Source organism: Homalodisca vitripennis, chromosome 2, assembly GCF_021130785.1.
Source record: "Homalodisca vitripennis isolate AUS2020 chromosome 2, UT_GWSS_2.1, whole genome shotgun sequence".
Lineage (NCBI taxonomy): Eukaryota > Metazoa > Arthropoda > Insecta > Hemiptera > Cicadellidae > Homalodisca > Homalodisca vitripennis.
The window spans coordinates 151796748-151819591 of record NC_060208.1 but is presented as its reverse complement, the minus strand read 5'-3'; the positions used below and the strand labels follow the sequence as shown (position 1 = coordinate 151819591).

General features: G+C 33.7%; 1 protein-coding gene across 1 annotated transcript; it reads left to right on the top strand.

Moving 5' to 3' along the window:
* The first annotated feature begins 374 nt into the window (after window positions 1-374).
* LOC124355851 (intraflagellar transport protein 88 homolog) lies at window positions 375-20226 on the top strand. The gene is made up of 16 exons (XM_046807006.1): window positions 375-490; window positions 1570-1618; window positions 2840-3000; window positions 3825-4020; window positions 4594-4811; window positions 4992-5101; window positions 7044-7168; window positions 8494-8641; window positions 10723-10919; window positions 11776-11962; window positions 15621-15768; window positions 15844-15955; window positions 16311-16545; window positions 17228-17359; window positions 19814-19966; window positions 20065-20226. The coding sequence occupies exons 1-16, from the start codon at window positions 375-377 to the stop codon at window positions 20184-20186; spliced, it is 2409 nt and encodes an 802-aa protein (XP_046662962.1). The 3' UTR covers window positions 20187-20226.
* The last annotated feature ends 2618 nt before the right edge of the window (window positions 20227-22844 follow it).

Genomic DNA, 22844 nt, shown 5'->3' with positions numbered 1-22844 from the left:
TTGTATGCTTAGAACTTGGTTGTTGTACAACACTTGGTCCCGGGGGTAGATTGTATTGTGTTGCATAATCACTTACTACTATAAAAACTTTAAAAAATCATTAAAAATAATGAAAAAGTCTAATGTAAAAACGAAGTGCATAAAAAATGCGGGAAAAGTACCTTCCGAGGAGTGAGAATGGGGGGGGGGGTGGGGGGGGGGGGGGGTGGGGGGGGGGGGGGGTGGGGGGGGGGGGGGGTGGGGGGGGGGGGGGGTGGGGGGGGGGGGGGGTGGGGGGGGTTCACACTGGTCATCCTATGGACATCACCATCGACGGGAATGGAAAAAAAAAATTGCTTAACATGTATTTTTAATGGCGCACCAAACTGGCATACATGGACATCAACCGTATGTCCGGGGACGATCTTGGAGACGCGTCCACAATAGATTGCTCTCGGAGCGATCCAGCTTTGGAGAACCCAAAAATTCGAACGTGGACGCGCATGCGCAGGTCGACCTGGCACAAGGCAAGAGCTGTTCTCGGACTCTACTAATCGCTTTCCCCCAGGCTTTTTGTATCCTTTTTCGAGAATTTTCTTCATCAATAATTGCCTAAAACCTTCTTCGAACCTCCGTCCTTATTTTAATCTAAAAATAGGTATTGAAAACCTGTCGTCCATCTAACTTGAGATCGCGTCATTAATTAAATGGTGGTTACTCTACCAAACTTTTTCTCGTTTTTTGTTTTATCTGGGTGAACCCATTTTAGATCTTTTTGGTATGACTGTATAACAGTACCTGTTGTCATTCGTCGTCACTACTACTAGCTTTCACAATCCAAGGGCCACGGTAACGTCTTCACACAAACCACATCACTACCCCACGGCCACGTCAAAAGGATCATCATCTCTTTTGTCGAAGACTGTTTTGTTAAGAGTAAGACAGGGGGAAATGACTCCAGTGCTACTACAAAATATGTTCCACATGCCAGATGTGAAATGGCACGTCCACGGTTGTGTCCATGGCCATCCAAGGAATCCATGGGACGCTGTGGATTGCAGTGTGATGAAAATGCCTGTAAAAGATGACCAGGCCATCTTCTTTTTATCATCCCTTATTAGTAGAATGGGGAAAATTGGAACTTGAAGAATCTTTGATGCCGTCTTGTTTTTTATTATTACTTTTCTACATGGCAACAGTATCTTAAGGGAGGATGTGGATCATATTCAAAGGTTACAGATTGCTACTGTGCGTTTTGTATATAACTTAAGAAGTCAACACACTGCATATTTTTATAATTTATTCCATATTGATTTTCACATGGAATTGGTTCAGACTGGTTTGAATTTATTATTATTATTGGTTTTATTCTTTTTTTTCAACATTCCTTGTTTGTTCTCAAAGGAGTAATATATCATTGGATAGTACGGGCTGAATACGTGAGTAAATATTACTTTACATAAAAGGTACATGTTCCACTTTAAATAATAACTAATTAATTTAAAGTTAGTAAGTGGTATAAAATGCATATAATATATATTATGAAGCGTTAGTTGTAAAATAATGATGTAATATAATTTTGTATTGCAGGTGTCATCTAAAACCTGGCACGGCCATGCGGTTTGGAACATCTTCAGGGGTAAAAGTCACAGATTTATTATAATGTGTATTAAAGTACAATATATATTTTTAACAATACATAAGCTACAACATACATATACATTATGAACCTAATGTAGATGTATGTACTGTTATTTTACTTTCAAATTATATTTATTTTATATCAAAATGTGTAGGCAATTTTTTCTATTTAGACTATATGAGAATGGTTTTATAGTTTTTTTTTAACATTATTCACTTTCTGGATGCACCTCATGTTTGTTTATAAGTATAAATTTTATATGTAGTAAAATTAATTTATGCTTTTGATGACTCGATGTTAGCAACTTGACTATTGTATACAGATGCATATAAAATGAACATAAGTTATTTTGAATGAATTTTGGTGTAAACTTGTGTTATTTACATAGATCGCTCACAAGTTTTTGAAACTTATTTTAAAACTATAATCTTTTTTATTAATCCAGTTTAGTCTAAACACTTATATTCATACAGCACTACTTTTGAAACAATTTAATTCAACTTCATAGAAAATATTATTGCTTTTCTTTTGTATTACAAAATTTTTCGTCAACATTTGATATCTGTAAAAATAACTTTTAAATGAACTTTTCAAAAATTTAACCACAAGCCACAGTTTCACTTGTGTTTCAAACATTTATATTTTAAACTGGTTTTATAATTTTAATTTGCTTGTGATTTCTGGACAAACGTCTCAACCATATCTGCATCTTTTATTTAGGAATCTGTTTAGCTACTTAACTGTACTGATACCAGCACATTTATTTTTCAATAATATTTATTCTTATTGATGTTTGTATTGTTTTAAAGGTTGAACTAAAGAGGCTAGAGCCCACCCAATACTTATAACCCTGTGTTACCTTTTAAGCACCATATGCTACTCTCCTACATTATCCTTGTTCTATAATACTTATCACCTTAAAAAACAATTCATGTTTTCCAGTACTTATAAAGATAAATCAGTCACACAATTATAGTTGTCAAATTTATTTCAATTATTCTATCATAGTGTTTCCATCAATAAATTGTATAAAAGGTACAGTATATGTTGCTTAATTAAGATTAGTTACGTTTAAATTAAATAATAACACTTCCATCCCAGTAGTGTTATTAATCTACAACAAGTGTATCTATCTTGCACCGCCATACTTATAAGGGGCACAGAGTGTTGATCATTGCAACTGTACAATACATGAGCTTACATAATTGTTTATTGCAGTACAGGGAAGGCTCTGTACGTACGATGACAGGACAGGAGTCAGTTACGAGGCCCATGACGGCAGTGAGAGGTGCAGGTTACACTTCTGCCACTAGGGCTGTCTTCGACCCTCTCAATCAGGCATCAGCAGCTCCACTCGTTCAGATGAAAATGGAGGAAAAGTAATAGTACATATCACGTTGTAACCATTACTGTGTTATTTAATTCTACAAAATCGTATTGTGAGTTCCTAAACTGGAATAGATTTGCAGTTGCATGTATTACAGTAGTATGTGTGAGGTAGACAAGTGTGAGGACTTCATGCTACAGTGATAGTATATTAAGAGCCAGCTGTAGTGGAACTATCACTATTAAAAATGATAAATATGCATCTGAATGCTTGTTTGGTTTTTAAATACTTTTGTTGGTTAATTTTTTTGAAAGCCTTTATGATGGTGTTTACCATTAAAAATAAACCAATTTTTCTTCTTTCAAGTTGCTCTTTAGTGTATTAAATGATTATAAACTATTGGTAATGAATCTATTTGTCCTGATTTGTACAGTAAAATTATTGCTTTGAATTTAGTACTATTTGCATTCCTATATCAGTGGATATGTAAAAATTAAGGTTGTATAGTGGGAGTCCTCCCTGTCTGCAGACCCTCTGCAATCTTATCGCTGGTGGAACCACTAAATCATCTATAATTAATGAACTGAAACTTATCTTTCTTGAATATAAATAAATTTGGGGCTTATTACTGAATATGCAAACGTTAGTATTTTTTCAGTATGTTTTAAGAAACTGCCAAGGTAATACACAAATAAGTCTAAAATAAAAAAATATTATACAGCTACTATAAAGGCAGATAAAAGTTAGATACCAGTGTTAAAATCTTGGTAATTTTAGAGAATCAAAGTAACAAGTGTTTGCATTTTAAACTTGATCTATTTATCTGTTTTGGGGGAAATTTTTATATAAATGTATTGAGATAGTATTTACCAACAGGCCTGAGGAGAAAATTAAAAAGGTGGAACGTAGGATCACAGAACTGATTGATGAGAGTTGTCTGGCAGCATCCAGGCAACAGTTTCGCCAAGCACTAGACAAGGCTAAGGAAGCCTCGGCCAAGGAACGGAATCTCATACGGCTGCAGGAGCAGGCCGGACTATCCGACACTCACAATTTGGATCTCACCTTCTCAGTGAGTAGAATTAAAAAGTAATGCTAAATCTTAGTTGGATTGCGTGCCTACACTTATCTGAAGAAATGCTGCATGGCTTATACAAATGATGTTCCAAACTAACCTTAAAAAGTTGTTTGTGCTGAACTAATTAAGTAATTAACATTGTCTTTTTTTAATGTTGCTTAACTATTACCTGTATATTTGATTTATTTTGGCAATAAAGAAACTTCCATCTTCATAACAAATATTACTAATTAATCTTATTGTTAGAGGCATACAATTTTTTTAAGCTGGAGCATCTTGATGCATTTCAAAATTATTTTAACTTTTTTAAAAAAGGAAACTTAGTATTTTTATTCCAGACATGTTACTTTTTCAAACAGACCTGTACTGAATTGTCATACTTGGGTCTCAAACTTGAAGAATATAGGAGGCAGGTTTCATAAATCTCAGGTCCAGGCAAAACTACTGATTTGTAAAATAAATTACCAACTACTTATTTCCACATCATATTTTAAGTTAAATTATAGTTTATTTATTTCAGTAAAATCCACTAAAAATCAAAGTCGGACCAAATAATGATATTTTCAGGTATTATTTAACTTGGCCAGCCAGTATGCAGCAAATGAGATGTATTCGGAAGCAATTAACACTTACCTGGTGATAACAAAGAACCGAATGTTCCATAATGCCAACAAACTAAAAGTGAACATTGGCAATATTTATGTCAAGTTGGGCCAATACCCTAAAGCTATAAAAATGTACCGAATGGCACTGGATCAAGTTCCTAACACTCACAAGGATCTCAGGTATAATATCACTGATAGTAAATCTCTCTGCACTCTTTTATTTATTCCTGCACAGTTTCAACAATGTAGTAATAAGTAATAGATTTATGAAAATTACAATTCTTTCTTTTAGATATTACATAAGATTAACTCTTCAGTGTTAACATGAGAGTTGTAGTAACATATAAATATTATTTTCAGGATTAAAATAATGCACAACATTGGTATTCTGTTTGTCAAGATGGGACAATTCAGTGATGCCTGTTCAAGCTTTGAATATATTATGCAAGAGAAACCTGACTTTAAGGCAGGTTAGTAAATTTACTTCCTTTGTATATTGTTGCAGATGATTTTTCACTTCCATGATACTCCCGAATATTGTACTCAGTGCTACTGGTTAAGTATAGTTCAGTGTAATATTTAACACATTGATTACAGCAGGTACTGTACTACCTATACCTACTACTATGAATGTGTAACAGCTATCTCAGAGATAGGCAGTTCAATTATATGACTGCTGAAGGGCTGCGCTGGAGGAATATCACAACAGGAGCTGCACAGGGCTCAATCCTGGGACCGGACCTGTGGAATGTCGTCTACAACGGAGGATTGACATCATTGTCCAGGTCCACTTGATTCCAAGCTGAGACCATATCTCTGGGGTGGCAATTGTAACCGTCTCTTTGAGCCAAATGATGAGGAATATCATGGGACCTGTGGCGAATTGGCGAATAAGTGGCAGCTGCTCATGTCTGTTACACACTCTGTGATCCCGTATGGGTGCGAGATTAAGGTAGACACTCTACGTCAACTGTGCTTCAGGTGAAAGATGGCGGCATTACAGAGAATAGGAGCACTTTTATTCACGAGTGCTTACTGAATGCCTCCAAACCAGCCGCCCTCTCTTGGTGGCGGGACCATCCCAATCAACCAGCTCGCTTTCAAAAGGAAGGGGGTATACGAAAGGATTGGTGCTAAGAGCAGAGGACGTTGAATAGGCTGATTAGAGACCTAGGAGAATGGGTGGTGCGACAACATGGGGAGGTAAATTTCTTCCTGACCCAGTTTCCCACCAGTCATGGCAACTTTCGAGGGTACTTCTTTAAGATGGGTAAGTTTTAAAGCTCGGAATGTACCTATGGGGTTGTGGAGCACGACGTTGCCAACCACATGTTCTTCTGCAGATGGTGTGAAAATGAAAGGAGACTGAGATTGCCTTTGGCCAACTCTCACCGGACATCATTGTTCGGAAATGGTCTTTGACAGACAGATTGCAATCCTGTCTCTGCTTATGTAGAGAGGGTGCTGAAAACCAAGAAATTAGAAGAAAGGTAATACAACCCTATTGTTGCCCAACCAATGGCCTGATATTGTAAGAGCCCTCTGTTGGCTTACGTAGGTACCCTCTTGAAGTAATGTGGAAAGCGGTCCCAAAAGAAGTTTTAGTGGTTGTGAGTCCCACACACTAACTAATTTTGCTGACAGTGCATAATCATTTTCCCATCAATTCTGGATGGTGGCACAGTAAATGTGTTTTCCTTCATTTTTTTACCTTTTTACTTTGGCAACAACTTAATAACCTTTCGTTAAAATTAAATACTAGTATTATACAGTATATAAAGCCTTTTAAAAATAACTGCCTGTAGGAATTCGCTACCTTTATTACTGACAATCCCTGTAATCTGTAACAGCTAGGAAGTCTTGACTAGAATATTTTAGCTTTTAAGTTTTTGATTTTTTAAAATAATATTCCGAGTAAGCCCATTCTTTGAAAATTTACAAACATTCTTTATTCATCCTTTATATACATACATATATACAGTAAATCTTATAAGTTTTTTCATGTGTAAAATTCAGAATTTGCACAGTTAAAAATGTTTCTTTTATGCAATAATAACAGGCTCACCTATCCAAGACATAAAGTTACACTTCTTATATAAAAGAATACTGTTATGTAATGGCAGTCAGCATTTATACTAAAATTCCTACTGTTGCAAACTGCACGGAAATAGTTCAATGAAATTTGAGGTACTGTTGCCATGTTAAACATGTCTGTTATTGCGATTTTGTTATTTTACATCATATCCTTATTGTAGAATAAGTTTTCTTTGGTGTGTAAGTGTTTAATATTTTGATGATCTAATCATGTAATTTTATTAAATATAAGTTTGCAAATAAATAACTATGATATTTCCAAACTCAAAGTACACTATATTTCCCAAAACAAAGTTTGTATTAGAGTCATGATTGCAGGACTTCACGCAATAGTGTGTTATTACGCAATGGACGACAAGGACAGAATGAAGCAGGGATTCCAGATGTTACTGGAAGTGATCTTGGATATTGATGATGATGAAGACAAGTATATTCCAACATCGGTAAATAAACTTGGTAGTTCATGTATTTTTTATTTATAGATGAGAATCAAAATTCATGAAAATACTGAGTTTCCAAAAATTTTATTCTGTATTAACATTTTGATGTTTGATTATACTCATTTTTACTGCAAATATTACAAAATTGTAAAACATATTGTTGCAAAACTAAATGTTAAGCACTATGCAATTCTCCAGTTCATCTATTTTCTAAAATAAGCAATAATGTTCATAAAATTTAAAAAACAAAAATTAGTTTTACAAATTCTGGGAAAGGAATTTATTTCGATTAAAAGTAGTAACTTAATCCATTCTCAAGAAATCCCAATACAATGAATCTAAGAATCTATTCCATTCAATGGATGGTCTAGGAGGAAAAGCTAATCTGTCTCACAATTTTGAGCCAAGAAATAATGTCTTTTAATTTAAATATTGTTTGTACTACTAGTATTATAATACTAGTATATTGGTGAATACTCCGATAAGTAAATATGTTTGACGTTACTGTATAAAGCAATGTTTTATACACAACTAACAAGGTACTGTTATTATAAAATTGTTATTATATTATAAAATGTTTCTACACAGATCTTAATAACCAATAACAGAGATAAAACTATACTGTGTTTTTGTACTAATACAATTTATTAACGTTCTTTTTAAATGTATTTCCCAATATGTCCTGCTATAAACTTATTACAAGTAAAAAATACATTATACCATTTTAAGAGCTACAGCATTGCAGTATCCAGGTAGTTTACAAAGTATATAATAACAATATACTGTGCATGACCAGTATTGGTCACAATGTAACCATCATCACATATCTTACAAGGTTATTCGGTCTTCATGACAGTGTCTAATAAAATGAAAAAAAACACACAAATACTTCAAACTGACAATACATAATAGATTACTTAAACTTATCGCAAATGCGTCTATGTTAGGGGGACCATTACGTACAAGATTTTAACTATAGCCTTTTATCTCGTTTTTGACCTCCTAAATTTGGTTATAATAGTTTTTGAAGTTGAACACTAATACCTTCTCCATATTTATATTCCAACTATAAATATAATATTGTTTCAAATTTTGTACTGCATTTATGGATCATACTAACTGCGGAAATGATTTATTTGTATCTGAGTCTGTGGATTTGTTATCAGTCTAAAGCATTCCCACAAATTGTATTGTTGATTGAGAGACTAGTATTGATTCATATAAAACATATATGATACATTAAATTTAAACCTCAGATAATTGAATCCTGCATATCAAACTGACAATCCAGTTGTTGCAGATAAATTTAGTCACAGTCAGTGTTGCAGGAAGATCCCATGTCGAACCTTGTGTTGGAAGCGATACGTACTGACAGTCTCCACGCTCTAGAGAAACAGATCAAGAGAGAGGCTGAGAGGAGTATTCTGACAGCAGCCAAACTGATAGCCCCAGTTATAGAGGATAACTTTACAGCAGGTATCTTTATATGTTTGTTTATGTTTTGGCTGTTAAATTCTGAAAGTGTACATACACTCCATACAATAGGTTATAATTCAGCATTGCCTCACCACATTCTCACGTGACAGAGTATTTGGTAGTCCTGTTGGGTGAACTGTATCCCACAAACTTTTGAAAGGATGATGTTACATATGTCTGTTAATTATACCAAGATATCCTTTTAATATAAGTGAAAAGGTGGTGTTTTACTGTTTTTCATAGTTATGATATTATGTATTGGTTATTAAATTCATAAAAATTACTTTCTTCCATTTTTAAAAGACATTTTTGCTTAAAAACGTTTTATTAATAATATCATTAAACTAAAATATTTTTTATAACTAATTGTTAAAACCATGAATATTCAGTACATTACCTATTTTCATTCCTTTATTACATATTTTTATTTATTGATTGATAAATTGCAAAAAAATAAAAAATAATTTATTTAACTAAAATTTGCAAAAAATTCAGTTTTTAAATAGGTCTCTTACATAAATGAAAATCGAGGTATTATATTATTTCATATATTATTTACACATACTTGTTTATAAATGCCAGTTTCAGTAATTTTTTGTTCAATATGGAAAACCTTGAAGCAAGAAGACATGCACTTGTTTACCAGGAAGACAAAGGAGTATCGCTGTTTGTAATATTGCAATGGTCTCAATGTAAGTTAATCAGCATGCCCACATCATCTAGGGGTAAAACAGTCAAATATGTATTGTTATTTATTTTGCCAATTCCCTGCTAGTTGAATCGTCACCCATAACAAAACAAAACAAAATGAATCATTGTTACATGACAGATTTACTGGCCAATGGCCCTTTTTTGGTCATAAGTTAGTGACAAAGTAATTCGGCAAAAGCTATTAAGGGGTTAATATTTCTAAAATTTTGCAAGTAAGACATCCACACAGTGAGTATTTATAATTTAGTAAGAAATAAAACTATAAATTAAACCAAACCACTGAAATATATTTGTTTGAGTTTGTTTATTTTACTACAGGCTAAAAGCCATAATTGTTTTTAATTTTAGAAGCATCTCTTTCTATCTGCTGGATATTCAAATTCATATTAAACTTTATACAAAAATTTGTGCATAAACAAATATATAAATATACAAACATGAAATGTTGTTAATAAACATAGTAACCTAACAAATAATTCCAGTGTCTTAATCTAGACCTGTACTATTTTGTCAATGTTGATTATTAAATTTAAAATAGTTTAAAATAATCCATTTTAAGTATTACGGTTGTAGGAAAAAATCATAAAAAATAAAAACGACCTGGCAATTAAGTACCATTTAAGCTTACTTTTAAAATTCATAACACTGTTTGTTGGTAAAATATCTATTGGTAATTTATTAAAAAATCAAATGCCTACAACTGTTGGTTTTTTCCTAGTAGATTCTAGTTTAATCTGTGGGGTGCCAACTGATTTCAGTTTCTAGTTGGATAATTGTGTGAAAGAGTCTAAATTAGGTAAACTGTGACTTTAGCTAGCATTACTGCTAAGACCGTCTCCACTAAATAAAGCCCATAAATGGTTTGAATACCTAAGTCTGAAATTATTTGTTTTACTGACTCCTACCTGCAATATTAATATATTTTGCAAATTTATATCACTAGTTGCTCCATACAATACAACACAATCTCACAAGCAATGATTGTTTCAGGATATAACTGGTGTGTAGAGGCAATCAACAACTCGGTATATGCTCCTCTGGCTGGAGATCTAGAGATCAACAAGGCTGTGACATTCCTTAAACAGAAGGAGATATCACAAGCAATGATTGTTTCAGGATATAACTGGTGTGTAGAGGCAATCAACAACTCGGTATATATGCTCCTCTGGCTGGAGATCTAGAGATCAACAAGGCTGTGACATTCCTTAAACAGAAGGAGATATCACAAGCAATGATTGTTTCAGGATATAACTGGTGTGTAGAGGCAATCAACAACTCGGTATATGCTCCTCTGGCTGGAGATCTAGAGATCAACAAGGCTGTGACATTCCTTAAACAGAAGGAGATATCACAAGCAATGATTGTTTCAGGATATAACTGGTGTGTAGAGGCAATCAACAACTCGGTATATGCTCCTCTGGCTGGAGATCTAGAGATCAACAAGGCTGTGACATTCCTTAAACAGAAGGAGATATCACAAGCAATGGATACTTTGAAAACATTCCAACGGAAAGAAAGCAAAGTCGCTAGCACTGCTGCATCTAATATGGCTTTTGTGCATTTTTTGGTAGTACACTTTTAATGTTTTTTAGTACTTAATTGTATAATTTATTCAAAGTTGTAATTATTTAGTACTTTTCATCATTGGCTTTCACTTATCATTCAGTGCTCTTTCATAATATTGTTAAAGACTAACAGTTTCAATCAAATTAAAAGGCAAAATGAGCCATTAAAATAAAAAGTAACTACGTACAATCTATAATAGACGTAATATCAAGCAACTAATTATTTCATCATTATCAAATCTAGAAGTGTAATTGTAAAAATAATATTAGTGAATTAGTTTACAGATTTAAAATGAATAACAATAACTAAAATAATGACATTCCAACCCCTGTGCTTTAGATGTTTTGGTGAAGTTATTTCTTCACCTTAATCTAGTTTCTGTCCCCAAAAAAAACATTTGTTTGGTTGGTATTTTATGTTTGAAATATTTTATCAATTAACTAAGTTTTACTTACATATTTTCATGTCCGTATTAAGGTCTGACCATAAATTATTATACAGTACTTTACTCTGTTTGTTAAAAAATGGTCTAGTTTTTATAGTTTATATTCATAATAACAAACACTTCATATCAGGATCTCTACCCCACCTACAAATGTCTTTAAATGGCTATGAATGTTTGTGATGTTTAATTTTATTAGAAACTTTCCCCGTTTCCTGCCATAGTGAACAAAAACTCATTTATGTGACTTGTATTGTATTGATGATTTATGTTTTGTGTGATATATTGGTTGGTAATAATAACCATTTTTTGTAATAGTATGTTGTTTTGTACGTCACTCTGGATATATAGAAACAAAAATTACTGCATATCTATTTGTGATAGCTAAAAACTAACTAAGTTCTCTGATCTTTAGCAAGGGGATGTGGAGCAAGCAGAAAAGTGTGGTGAGCTGGCCAGGGAGGTGGACGGATACAACGCAGCAGCCTATGTCAACCTGGGCAATTGCAGCCTGGCCAAGGGGGACCAGCAGAAAGCTAAGCAGTTCTATTCTCTTGCGCTGGACAATGACGCTTCTTGTATAGAGGCCCTGTACAACCTCGGTAAGATCATCCAAGGCTGGCCTTAGGCAGGTTTGTCCGCACCTGGGCCCCCCTCTTAAGAGGAAGTGTTATGTTTGCAGATAAATTACAAAATAATAATACAGATCTTTAAACAAACACAACTGTTACAAACAGCAGTATGGGTGATATTGTTGTTAGTACATATACCAGCATACTCTATAATGTGTACAGTCACTATTAGTCAGTCTTATGTAATTTTTTATGTTAATTTACTGTATGTTTACCCTCCATAACACTCCATGCTGCATTCCATTGAGCCCTGCACTAAAGATGTTACACCAGGCTCCACACCAGCTACAGTGGTTCTGAGCTCACCCAACTGACTTTTCCCATCTGTATTTTGTATAGTAACAATAATTTTTACTTAAAGTTTTTGATTTGGCCTTAGAATTGAAAACTTTGAAAAATAATATTTTATATTAAAAGAATGGACATTAGTCTATTCTGCTATTTTAAAATTCTTTTATCTTCTAATGGTGTAGATTCATATCCACAGACTACAATAAAGGAATAATTAAGCCTCAACTAACAGTTATGTTCACAAAAACTAACTCACTGTAGAAAATTCTGCAGAAATAGAAGGTATTGTAAACTATTTAAAACCCAAGATATCAGACGGTACTGATGAGTTCTCATTAAAAATAAGAGTGGTAATTGTCTCTCTGCACTTAAAATTATTAAAGTATACCCCAATCATAAAACGGACCAAATACAGATTTCCAGTGGACTTTTGAAACATCCACTTCATTAAGCAAATTGGTAAACTGAACCAAGTTGCAAAGTACATACAAGCCAATGAGGTTACAGATGACTGTTTACTAGAGAAATGTGTTAATCAGACAATGAGAGAAACAATAGGAAGCATCAATCTTGTCTTAGAAACACAACAAGGATCTTTTAGAAGCCAGAGAGGAAATAAAAATCTTAATGCAAAATAAACACATTTAGAATGCTTGGTATTTATAAAAAGGGAAGAAATCAAGAAACCTGCTTCATTAACCTGTAGCTAATTCACCACCTACTCTCTCGAAACCTGTCAAAAACTGTTACCAAGTCCTCGCAGATTATCCTAGTCTTTAACGATAATAACCAATAAAAAAATAGAAACAATAAAGTCAAAAATAAATTATGTCATAACATTGAAACTGGAAAACATCAACATCCTGGTACGAGAAGAATAGATAAGAAAAGGATACTATTGGCAACTGATAGTCACGGCGAAGGACTCAGACCAATCCTGCAAACAAGCTGAGTGATGCAATGTAATGGTGGTCAGCAATCCTGGAGCTCCTCTGACTGCATGGCCAAAAACTTGCATCAGCTGACACAACTCAGTGCACATCCACTGCGCTTGATACATCAAAATTTTCAGGGAATGGTTTCAAAGATAGAGCAAATTAAAATTTTGGTCAAGCTGACAACTCCAGATATATTAAGTGTTCTTGAACACTTTCTTAAACAAGATGAAGTAATTTCCTTCTGCCTGGGGTTTATTGGTTTAGGCTTCATAGGATTGGAGTTTGTATCTTAACAAAATATACCTTGCAGGTTCAGCCTTTTGATGAAAGTTCTTTTTGTTTTAAGGGAATTTTCAGCTTACTTCTGTCAAAGTATCTGCAAACAATTTCAATTATATAATCATAGTTGTTTGTAGACCACCAATACATATCCAATCTTATGTGAATGAGTATTTGTAATTCCATCTTGAATTGTCTTAATTTAGTTATAAGATTCAACAATCCTACCTTGTTGCTGGTGATTTCAACATTGACATTTTGGTTGACAGTAACACAGGCAGTTTACTAACTTAATGTCTTTCTGTGGCCTCATACAAATCTAACAAATCCAAATTTCACAAAGAAATATGATGGATTAAGATCGATAATTGACAATATATTTGCGAACATAATTCCTTCTTAATTTAATGCTGTGGTCCTAGTAACTGGTTTTAGCAATCATCGTGCTCAAGTTGGTTATATTAAACTTGACTCTCCATCAAAGAAATTATGCTTTACAAAAAGGTTAAATCTTTCTCTCAAGATAACACTCATATCTTTATACATTTCTTTGTAAAAGATAATTGGGATGATATCCTTCATATAATGTCTCACTTGGATTTTTTCTTTATCTTAATAAGGTTTTGAACTAATATAACTTAGCATTTACTGATAGGGAAGTCAAACAAAAAGAAAGTACATGTCTAACTAAGATAAAATTAGACAAAAATCTGTTAAAGCTAAGAGAACGGATGTTACTATTATACTCTACCTCTAAGCATCTTGATTGTAATTATCCTTTCAAAATCCAATATAGTAGAGTAAAAAAAAGAATTTAGGAATGTCATGTATGTGAAGTCTAAGTTATTTTTAAAAAAGTTCTAAAATTTCAATGACATTCAAATGGCTGCATAGCAAATTATTAATTGTTATTGGACCTGAGTAAACAGAAAAAAAGCCAACCCCATTCATTTGTTACACTAGAGGGATTTGTAGTACAGGATCCTTGTGTTGTGTCTAAAGACTTCAAAGCATTTTTAGCCAGGTTGGAACACGATTGAACTCGTCAGGGTCTTCTTCATCAGCTGAGTTCTATAAATCATCTCGGATTATACATCCCTCTTTGAACTTGGCTCTAACTCAATGTCATAAAATCATTCCGTAACAGTACCTCTGGAGGTTTGGATAAAACATCATCTAAAATATTAAAGTCCTGTGCCAGATTTTTAGTTGTACTCCTAACACGTTTAATAAATGCATTATTTCAAGTGGGCATTTTTCTCCAACCTCTCATAGGGAAATAATATCCAGGGATAATTTCTTAGCAATCGTGTGTGGGTCAAATGATGAAGGGCTAATCAATCTGATCTCTCAGCTAATCAATCTGATATGTTGGTTAGGATACTGAAATATACTCTTTAAAATGACAAAGAAAGAAATGTTTATACTTGTCAATCTGCCAAATAGGAATGATCTTGTTGACTGGTCATGTGTTACGAAGGAGACTAGAAAAACAAATCAAGCACTTAAAGAACTAAGCATTAAAGTGGAGAGAATTCTTTAAAAAAGAGGAAAGATCTGGAATCAGGTGTTTTGGTTTTCTTTTTCACATTTTTTTAAATATTGACTTTACATCATCGAATATCATCTGACATGAGCATAAACTTCATCAGAACATTAAATTTGTTTATTTGTATTAACAGGAGGAGCGCTTTAATAATTAGAAATGTCGTCTCAGTCTGATGATGTTTTTATTAATCAAAGAATTAATACTTATTGGGACTAACATCCAAGACTGGATAGGATCCTATTATAAATTTCCATTAGTTTATTTTAAATTAGTGGATCCTTGGAGGAAGTTTTCAAAGTAAGCCTGGTGATTTTCCTATCCATTAAAAATAATATAATTTGAATGGTAATTAACTGGTGATTATCAAATTAACTGATATTGTGGTAGGTAATGCTCCTTCAGGACAATTATTTAAGGCATATCTCTTTTCTTGTCTAGATGTCTCACTCATAAATCTGTCATTACTGTTATCGTTTCTGGAAACTGTAGAAAAATACAATGGAAATAATAAGATGGCTTATACACTGCAATGCCTGATATAAGATTTGTTGCAACCTGTGTTGATTCAAAGGACTGGTGAACAAGCAGCTGGGACTGTTTGAGGAGGCCTTGGATTGTTACCTCAAGTTACATGCCATCGTAAGCCACCACCCACAGGTGTTGTACCAGCTGGCACACCTCCATGAGCTTGTGGGAGATGTGGACCAGTCCATCGAATGGTGAGTCCTTAGTTTCAACCCATCGATGATTTGATGTGAGAACATTGTTCGTTCACTGATGGTACGCTGTTGTAGGTTCCTTCAACTGCTGGGAATAATACCTACTGATTCAGGGATACTGCATAAAATGGGAGAAATTTTCGACAGTGAGAATGACAAACAACAAGCGTATCACTATCACTTTGAGGTTAGTTTTTGCAGTTGTGAACATTATTTGTAATGAGGTCTATTATATGTGGGAGATGTGTTAAAATATGTATTGTATTTCTCTGTAGTTTTTTAGCCTTAAAAGACAAAGAAAATAACTAACATTTAAAGAAAGCAGTCAGTTACAAAATGCAGTGAAGAATATGATAAGCTACTTCCCAATGTTATGTAATCAAATTTAATTTTATTGACTTTATGGATACATACATTTTATAAATGTTCAATTATTGTTTTGGAGCAAACCTTAATTAAATACTTACTCTTTTTGACAAGACTTATAAAATGTATTGTATTTAAAATTACTGTCAGTAAAGAAATAACATTATTTCTTCCAGTCCTTTCGCTATTTCCCATCCAACCTGACGGTGTTGGACTGGCTTGGAGCCTATTATGTTTCTCTCCAAGTGGCTGAGAAGGCTGTAGCATTCTATGAGAAGGCAGCTCTCATGCAGCCCACTGAACCCAAGTGGAAGCTTCTCATTGGCTCGTGTCACAGGCGCAGTGGCAACTACCAGTTGGCTCTTCGCACTTACAAGGATATACTAGCTGAGTTCCCGGAGAATATCGAGTGTAAGTGTAGTGTACAATTGTTCAGTTTTACAGTTATAGTAATTCAGTAATGTTAATAAAATGGTATACACAGGTCATGAATCAGATCTGTACATACTAGGTGTGCACATCATTTTGTGTTAACAAGTATTTTGTAAGAATAAATTCATAATATAGCCATACTTTAAAGTGAAATCCTTTTAAGCTGTTGACAAGTGTGGGAAAAAACAGGCAGATGAGTGTGTATGGTATGTTTTGTTTGGTTCAGGAGCACAGCTTTTTTCATAAGCTAGTGCTGAGGAATAATGATATCACTGAAATATTGTAAAATCTAGTGGGGTTTAATTGAACACTTTTCATGATCATAATATTTTTGCTGTCAAAATCATAGCTAAGTGGTGATGGTATCTAGTAATGATGTGTTGATCTATTTTATGTGTAAGAGTTTGGCAGCTATTTCTCCTCACAATGTTTGTTAATGGCCAAAAACATACTCGGTTGTGGTTGTTATGATGTATGGCATATGACATTTTAACAGTTTAATACAAATTAAAACAATTTGACTACGTTGTCAAAGAGAGTAAAAGAAATTGTTTACAGTATATTAACATTTATTTATAAAGTAAACTTTGAATTTTTAAGTAGATTATGTTCTTAATATTTTAATTTGTTGTTATTTTTACATGATAAAGCCTCTCAACAGGTCTCAAGTTCCTGGTAAGAATGTGCAGTGACATGGGCCTTCCTGAGGCAGCGACATACGCCACTCAACTGAAGAGGGCTGAGAAAGCTAAGGAACTGAGGGAGAGGATAGGGAGCAGCCAATCAGGTTCAGGTACTCTACACCTACCTTGCACTCAGCAACAATAATAATAGTCTAGTCAATGATTGATCAAATGGAGGGGTCTAGAACAAAGGTCAATAAGCGAAAACCCAACCATGGGGAGTATTTCAGGGTAGCTGATAAAATTTTCTGCATCTTTTGTTCATACACGTTTCTTGCTATCTCTTACCATTAATGTCTTATATGCTTTAGTAAATTGGTAATTTTCAAAAACACCCTTATAGCACCTGCAGTTTGCAATACTGTAGTTGCCAATAAACATAAAAGCAGAGGTGCTGCATCTTGGGTTAAAATAGGGATAATGAGGCAGTTCATTCCATTGTGTTCTGAACCCTATTACAGTTGTTACCTTGCTCTGCAATCTACTTGTAAGTGGCTGAAGGACAATTGAAGACTTGATAGCATATGCCCCATCATCACCTCCTTGAACAGTTTGGTAAATGCAAGTTTGCTCTAGCGTAACGCTGCTGATGGAGTGGGCGAGCAGAATGCCTTGCTTCTGTAACTTAACAATAGAATACAGACTGGTTGGCACCTTCCACGTAAGTTTGCCTGCTTCATGAGCCATCCGGCTCACTGTCCTTGTTTCAACCTTAGGTTTTTGTTCTTGAATATTTGTAAATCTAATACTGTACAGTATATGTCCTTACTTCCAACCTTTGTTCGCTATTATTATTATCCTATGTCCTTGATACCCTACAGAATTGTATCACTCATCAGTGCAACCAATTCATATTGCTGCCATCTCAATGGATTCTCAGTCCCAAAAATTGTCCACTTTCTGCCTGGTGCTTCGATTTCAATTATATTTGCACTGATCGTGGGCTCAATTGAATCAGGGGAGATTATTTTTTCCAAAAGCTAATAGAACTATTGTTTAATGTGTGCTATAGACCATTTAGGTAGATGATCACCAAGGCATCTCACTATAATTCTCAATGCATAATATAGCTATGGGAAGGGTTGTTTCAATGCCATATTACTGTTAGCTCCATTTCGCCTTCCCTCATTGCATTGTCTGAAATCTGTCACTGATACAGATTGACTCCTTGAATCTGGAGTCCATGTTTGTCTGAAGAGATTCATAAAAAGTCGTTGACAAAGATGTTTGAAACGGACTCTTTGCTTTGTTCCGACATCAGAGATACATACATCACAAAGGAGCTCAGTCTGGTTACCTAGCAACTATCCAGTGTAATGTAGATGAAGAGTTATTCATGTCAATCTGTATCAGTGTCAGATTTCATACACTGCACTAAGCAGAAAGTGAAATGGAGCTACCCTCAGTATTGGCAAAATTCTCTAGTTGACAAGATACAATTGAGGTTCCTTAGTAAACCAGATTACTGTAGTAGTAAGTTACAACATGAACTTTTTGACATAATCAAACCTTGTCACCTCATATACTTTGCTTTAAAGTAGCTGTCTTACAGAACTATTCCACAAGTCACAAATATAATAATTCCTTTACTGATATTTTGCTGAATTAAAAATTCACAATGAAATAGCTTCTTACCTGCTAAAGCATTATAGTTATAGCAATACTGTAAAGTTAAGTGTAGGAAAGTCGGAATGTCCACAAAGTCATGGATGAGTAATAGAATAATGTTTTTAGTTCATAAACCTACTGGCAGATGTATCAAAATATTAATTTCTATACAGGATCTACCAACCTCACAACCCTTTATTTATTATGTAAAGTGCCTCTAAAATATCTTATTGAGCTAAAAGAGCCTGTACAGTAAAAATTATCGGGACAAATAAATTTAATTTAATTTCTTTAAAACTACTGTTCTCTAAAACATACTACATAGATATTTTTGTTACCTAGACAAATTTTTTTAACTGAAACTTTTCTACACTAAGTTGTTTATTTAAATAACATTCTGTAATGTGTATTAGTAAAAAAATAAACCCAAAAGGGCTAAAAGGTAGTTATAATATATAATTTTGTACATTCCAATAAAATAAAATAGTGTATGTTCAAAATCCTGAATTTTTTAAACGATGCCATTATATCAGAGAATTGGTATGGCGAGTCAATTAAATATATCTTGTACCAAAATAAGTCATGGCAAGAATAAGATATTACTTGAACTTTTGTGTATATTCAGTTACTGACATCTGACAATTTAAGCTAACCTATGACTATAGCATTTTGAAGTATGGCAAATTGGAAATATTACTGATGTTGACCTTTTATGCAACAGTAGTTAGACTAAAGTGTTTACAAAATTCTTACTGGTTTGAAGTAAAATAGTTTGGCACCACTAATAAAATACATAATGTGCAGTACAATGTATCGACTCCACATAAAGTTATAAAATGCGTTACATTTTACTACATACAACAATCAGGTCTTGTGTAATCACTACATTCAATGTTCATAATGATTGTGTGTTAGTGATGTAATGATGTAACCACTAACAATCACGAGAGTTACAGGCTCACGACGCAGCAGTGGGCGGTCGTCACAAGGCCTGCCGAGTCCTGTCAGTGACTCCACCCCGCCCACTAGAGGCAGACAAGCTAGACTGTCAGCACTGGAGTCTGGCACAGCTGGAGACAACTTTGGCAGGAGCCAGTTCCGTGATGTCGGTTTGTATATTGATGTTAAAAAGCCCTCAACAATACTGTGCTCTAGGCTTGGATACAGTAGAAGATACTTGTAAAACTAACAACTATCTGTGGCACAGATGCGAGTTATGCTGACCCACTTGGCCCCCAGGAGCGACCCAGAACTGCTGCTCGATCCCGCAGTCAGATGGAGGATGAGTTTGGTGATGAAGATCTGGCCGAGTTTCTTTTACCAGAATAATTGTATATTGATTGGAAAAAAAATTACCATTTGTCAATGATTTATTTATAAATTTGGTTTTCCCTCTGGGGGAAATCAACGTTAAGTATAATGTATTAATGTAATTATTTCACTATAAACTTTTTTCCTAGACCTTATACCTACAACCATCAACGCTGATTAAAAACAAATGCTTTATCTATACCCACCAGACAGTTCTAGTACATTTAGAAGAAAGTATTAACTCAAGAACAAGTGAAATGTTGGGAGAATATTCACAAAGTCATATGACTTAAGTATTGGGGGGGGGGGGGAATTTAAAGATTATTTAAAATTTGTGTTCAAGACTGTTACTGTTGTTCGTTTAAGACAGTTACTGTTAATTGTTCAAGTCTACTCAATGATATACAGTATAAGTATAAATGGAAGAAAATATGTTATTGCCCATTGGTGTTATAATCTAACAAAATTCAGAAAACATCTTTTTATGTAAAATATAATAACATGGAGTTATTGTATTAACTATTTGTTATCATAGATCATTCAAACTGGTGCAGCATTTGAAATGGAATTAGTTGTATACCAATTATATAAAAATAAATATAATATAATTATTGTTGTCACTTAAAACGTTTGCTGCTAAAAATCCCTATATAGAGTTGCCTATATGCTGAAATTTTTTTAATATATTTTTACTCACTTTTGGATTAAATATGAGTCACAAAAATTATCACTCTCTACCATTTTGAGAATGCGGTAATTACCACTAGCTCCCACCTCCTGAGGACAGTCTTCCTTGCCAGCTGGTAACTCAAGTTACCGTTCGCACATGGGAACACCCTTTTATGGCAATGGGAATATTCAAAACGAATACTGTACATTGTAGCTAAGTAAACTGTATTTTATTCGTTTTAGACAAACATAAATAATATTTATACCTAAATGTGAAAACCAAAAACAATGTAAAAGTTTATGTAACCTCCGCTAACTCACTCAAATTCAGTTATTATTTACAAATATGTGGTGAGTTATTATAACAAAATATATTTAAATGTTTACTTGAAATAATACAAAAAATATTGTAATACATAAGTTTATAAAAATGTATTCCAATCCATTTGTGAGCGCTCCATTGGCGTGGGTTGGTCTCACAATCAGGATCCTCAACTTCCGAGTCTGTCTGGTACTCCACATCGTCCATGTTATCATCCTCATTGTTTGAACTCAATACTGGCTCTGTTGTATGCTTAGAACTTGGTTGTTGTACAACACTTGGTCCCGGGGGTAGATTGTATTGTGTTGCATAATCACTTACTACTATAAAAACTTTAAAAAATCATTAAAAATAATGAAAAAGTTTAATGTAAAAACGAAGTGCATAAAAATGCGGAAAAGTACCTTCCGAGGAGTGAGAACTACAGTGTTGTGATAGCTCGAGTGCTGGCGCACACTGACCTCATTTCAGAACAAAGGCTCTGTGGTAACCATAGTTACTGCCCGCTCCTTGCAGCCGTAACCAGAGTTACCACCCGCAGCGAACGTGTTAATAACATATTTAAAATGTGATGCCTAAAAGCGTATAATATAAATTTAAGGATCATGTTTCTCTAGTAATATAACATACTTCAACAAACATGAAAAGTAGTCATTTGTTTACATCTCAGTATAAAGGTTGTAAAACCCTTGAGAACATTTTTAATGACTAGAAGTTATGCTACATAAAATAGATTTTATGATGGTATTTATATATTTTTTTCCACTCAAGAAATTAATTTTGAAATTTACAATTAATAACAATTCTAATATTTAAAACCAAATAATATAAACTTTGACCATAAAAATCAAGGTAGGTCTATTTGTGATTAAGCATTTTTTGGTACTTGAAGGTATATAGTAATACTTTTTTTTAGAGCATTTTTTAATTTTTAGCAACTGTCAAGTTTGTATAAGGGTGGGAATTTAATACCCACAGTTGGTGGCTGGTCACACTATTTAATCAACCATATCATAAACAGGCACTATATCAAGTGCTACCAAAGAAGTCCTTTGAGTGTCAGCCAGTCATAGAGGAGCACATGGTTTTCACATCGAACATTTGGCGACTACTGTCAAAAATGTACAAAACAAATTAATTTTGACACAAAACCTACCAGAATATAAGGTTTAAGTGCTCAATTCAGATAAGGTTATGTGGTAATTTGACTGCAGATTGGATCAGTGTGTTTGCAATCATATTTTTATTTTGCTCGATAATAATGAAATTCAGATCTTTATAAATTGAATGAAAAATGTTACACTAACGTCATCTAAGTTTTCTGGCTCACACAACAAATTGAAACATTACTAACACAATTCAAAACTTGAGATATTTTAATTGTGTTAGATATATATTTTCATGTATTTTGAACTGGAAAAATTACATGATGGTTATGAAACAGCCATTAAGCCTGAGACCTAGGATGCTACAATAAAGTTAGTTGCAGTTCCTTAATTAACCTATTAATCTTAATCATAAAATTCAAGTTGTTTTGTTAAAATTGCTACAATTTGATAAATTATAACTATAAAATGTATCCAATTATCAGTTACTTTAATGGTAAATATTAACTATATTTAATAATTGGATTTAAAAAAATTCTTTTTAAATGGGTTCTATGAATAATTAATTATAAGAGATGT

What these genes read in the sequence shown, in the direction of transcription:
- LOC124355851 (XM_046807006.1), top strand. Translation starts at nt 375, where the DNA reads ATGGACATCAACCGTATGTCCGGGGACGATCTTGGAGACGCGTCCACA. An exon ending in GAAACCTGACTTTAAGGCAG is followed by an intron (nt 5,102 to 7,043) that starts GTTAGTAAATTT and finishes TCATGATTGCAG; the next exon opens with GACTTCACGCAATAGTGTGT. An exon ending in GAGCCAGTTCCGTGATGTCG is followed by an intron (nt 19,967 to 20,064) that starts GTTTGTATATTG and finishes TCTGTGGCACAG; the next exon opens with ATGCGAGTTATGCTGACCCA.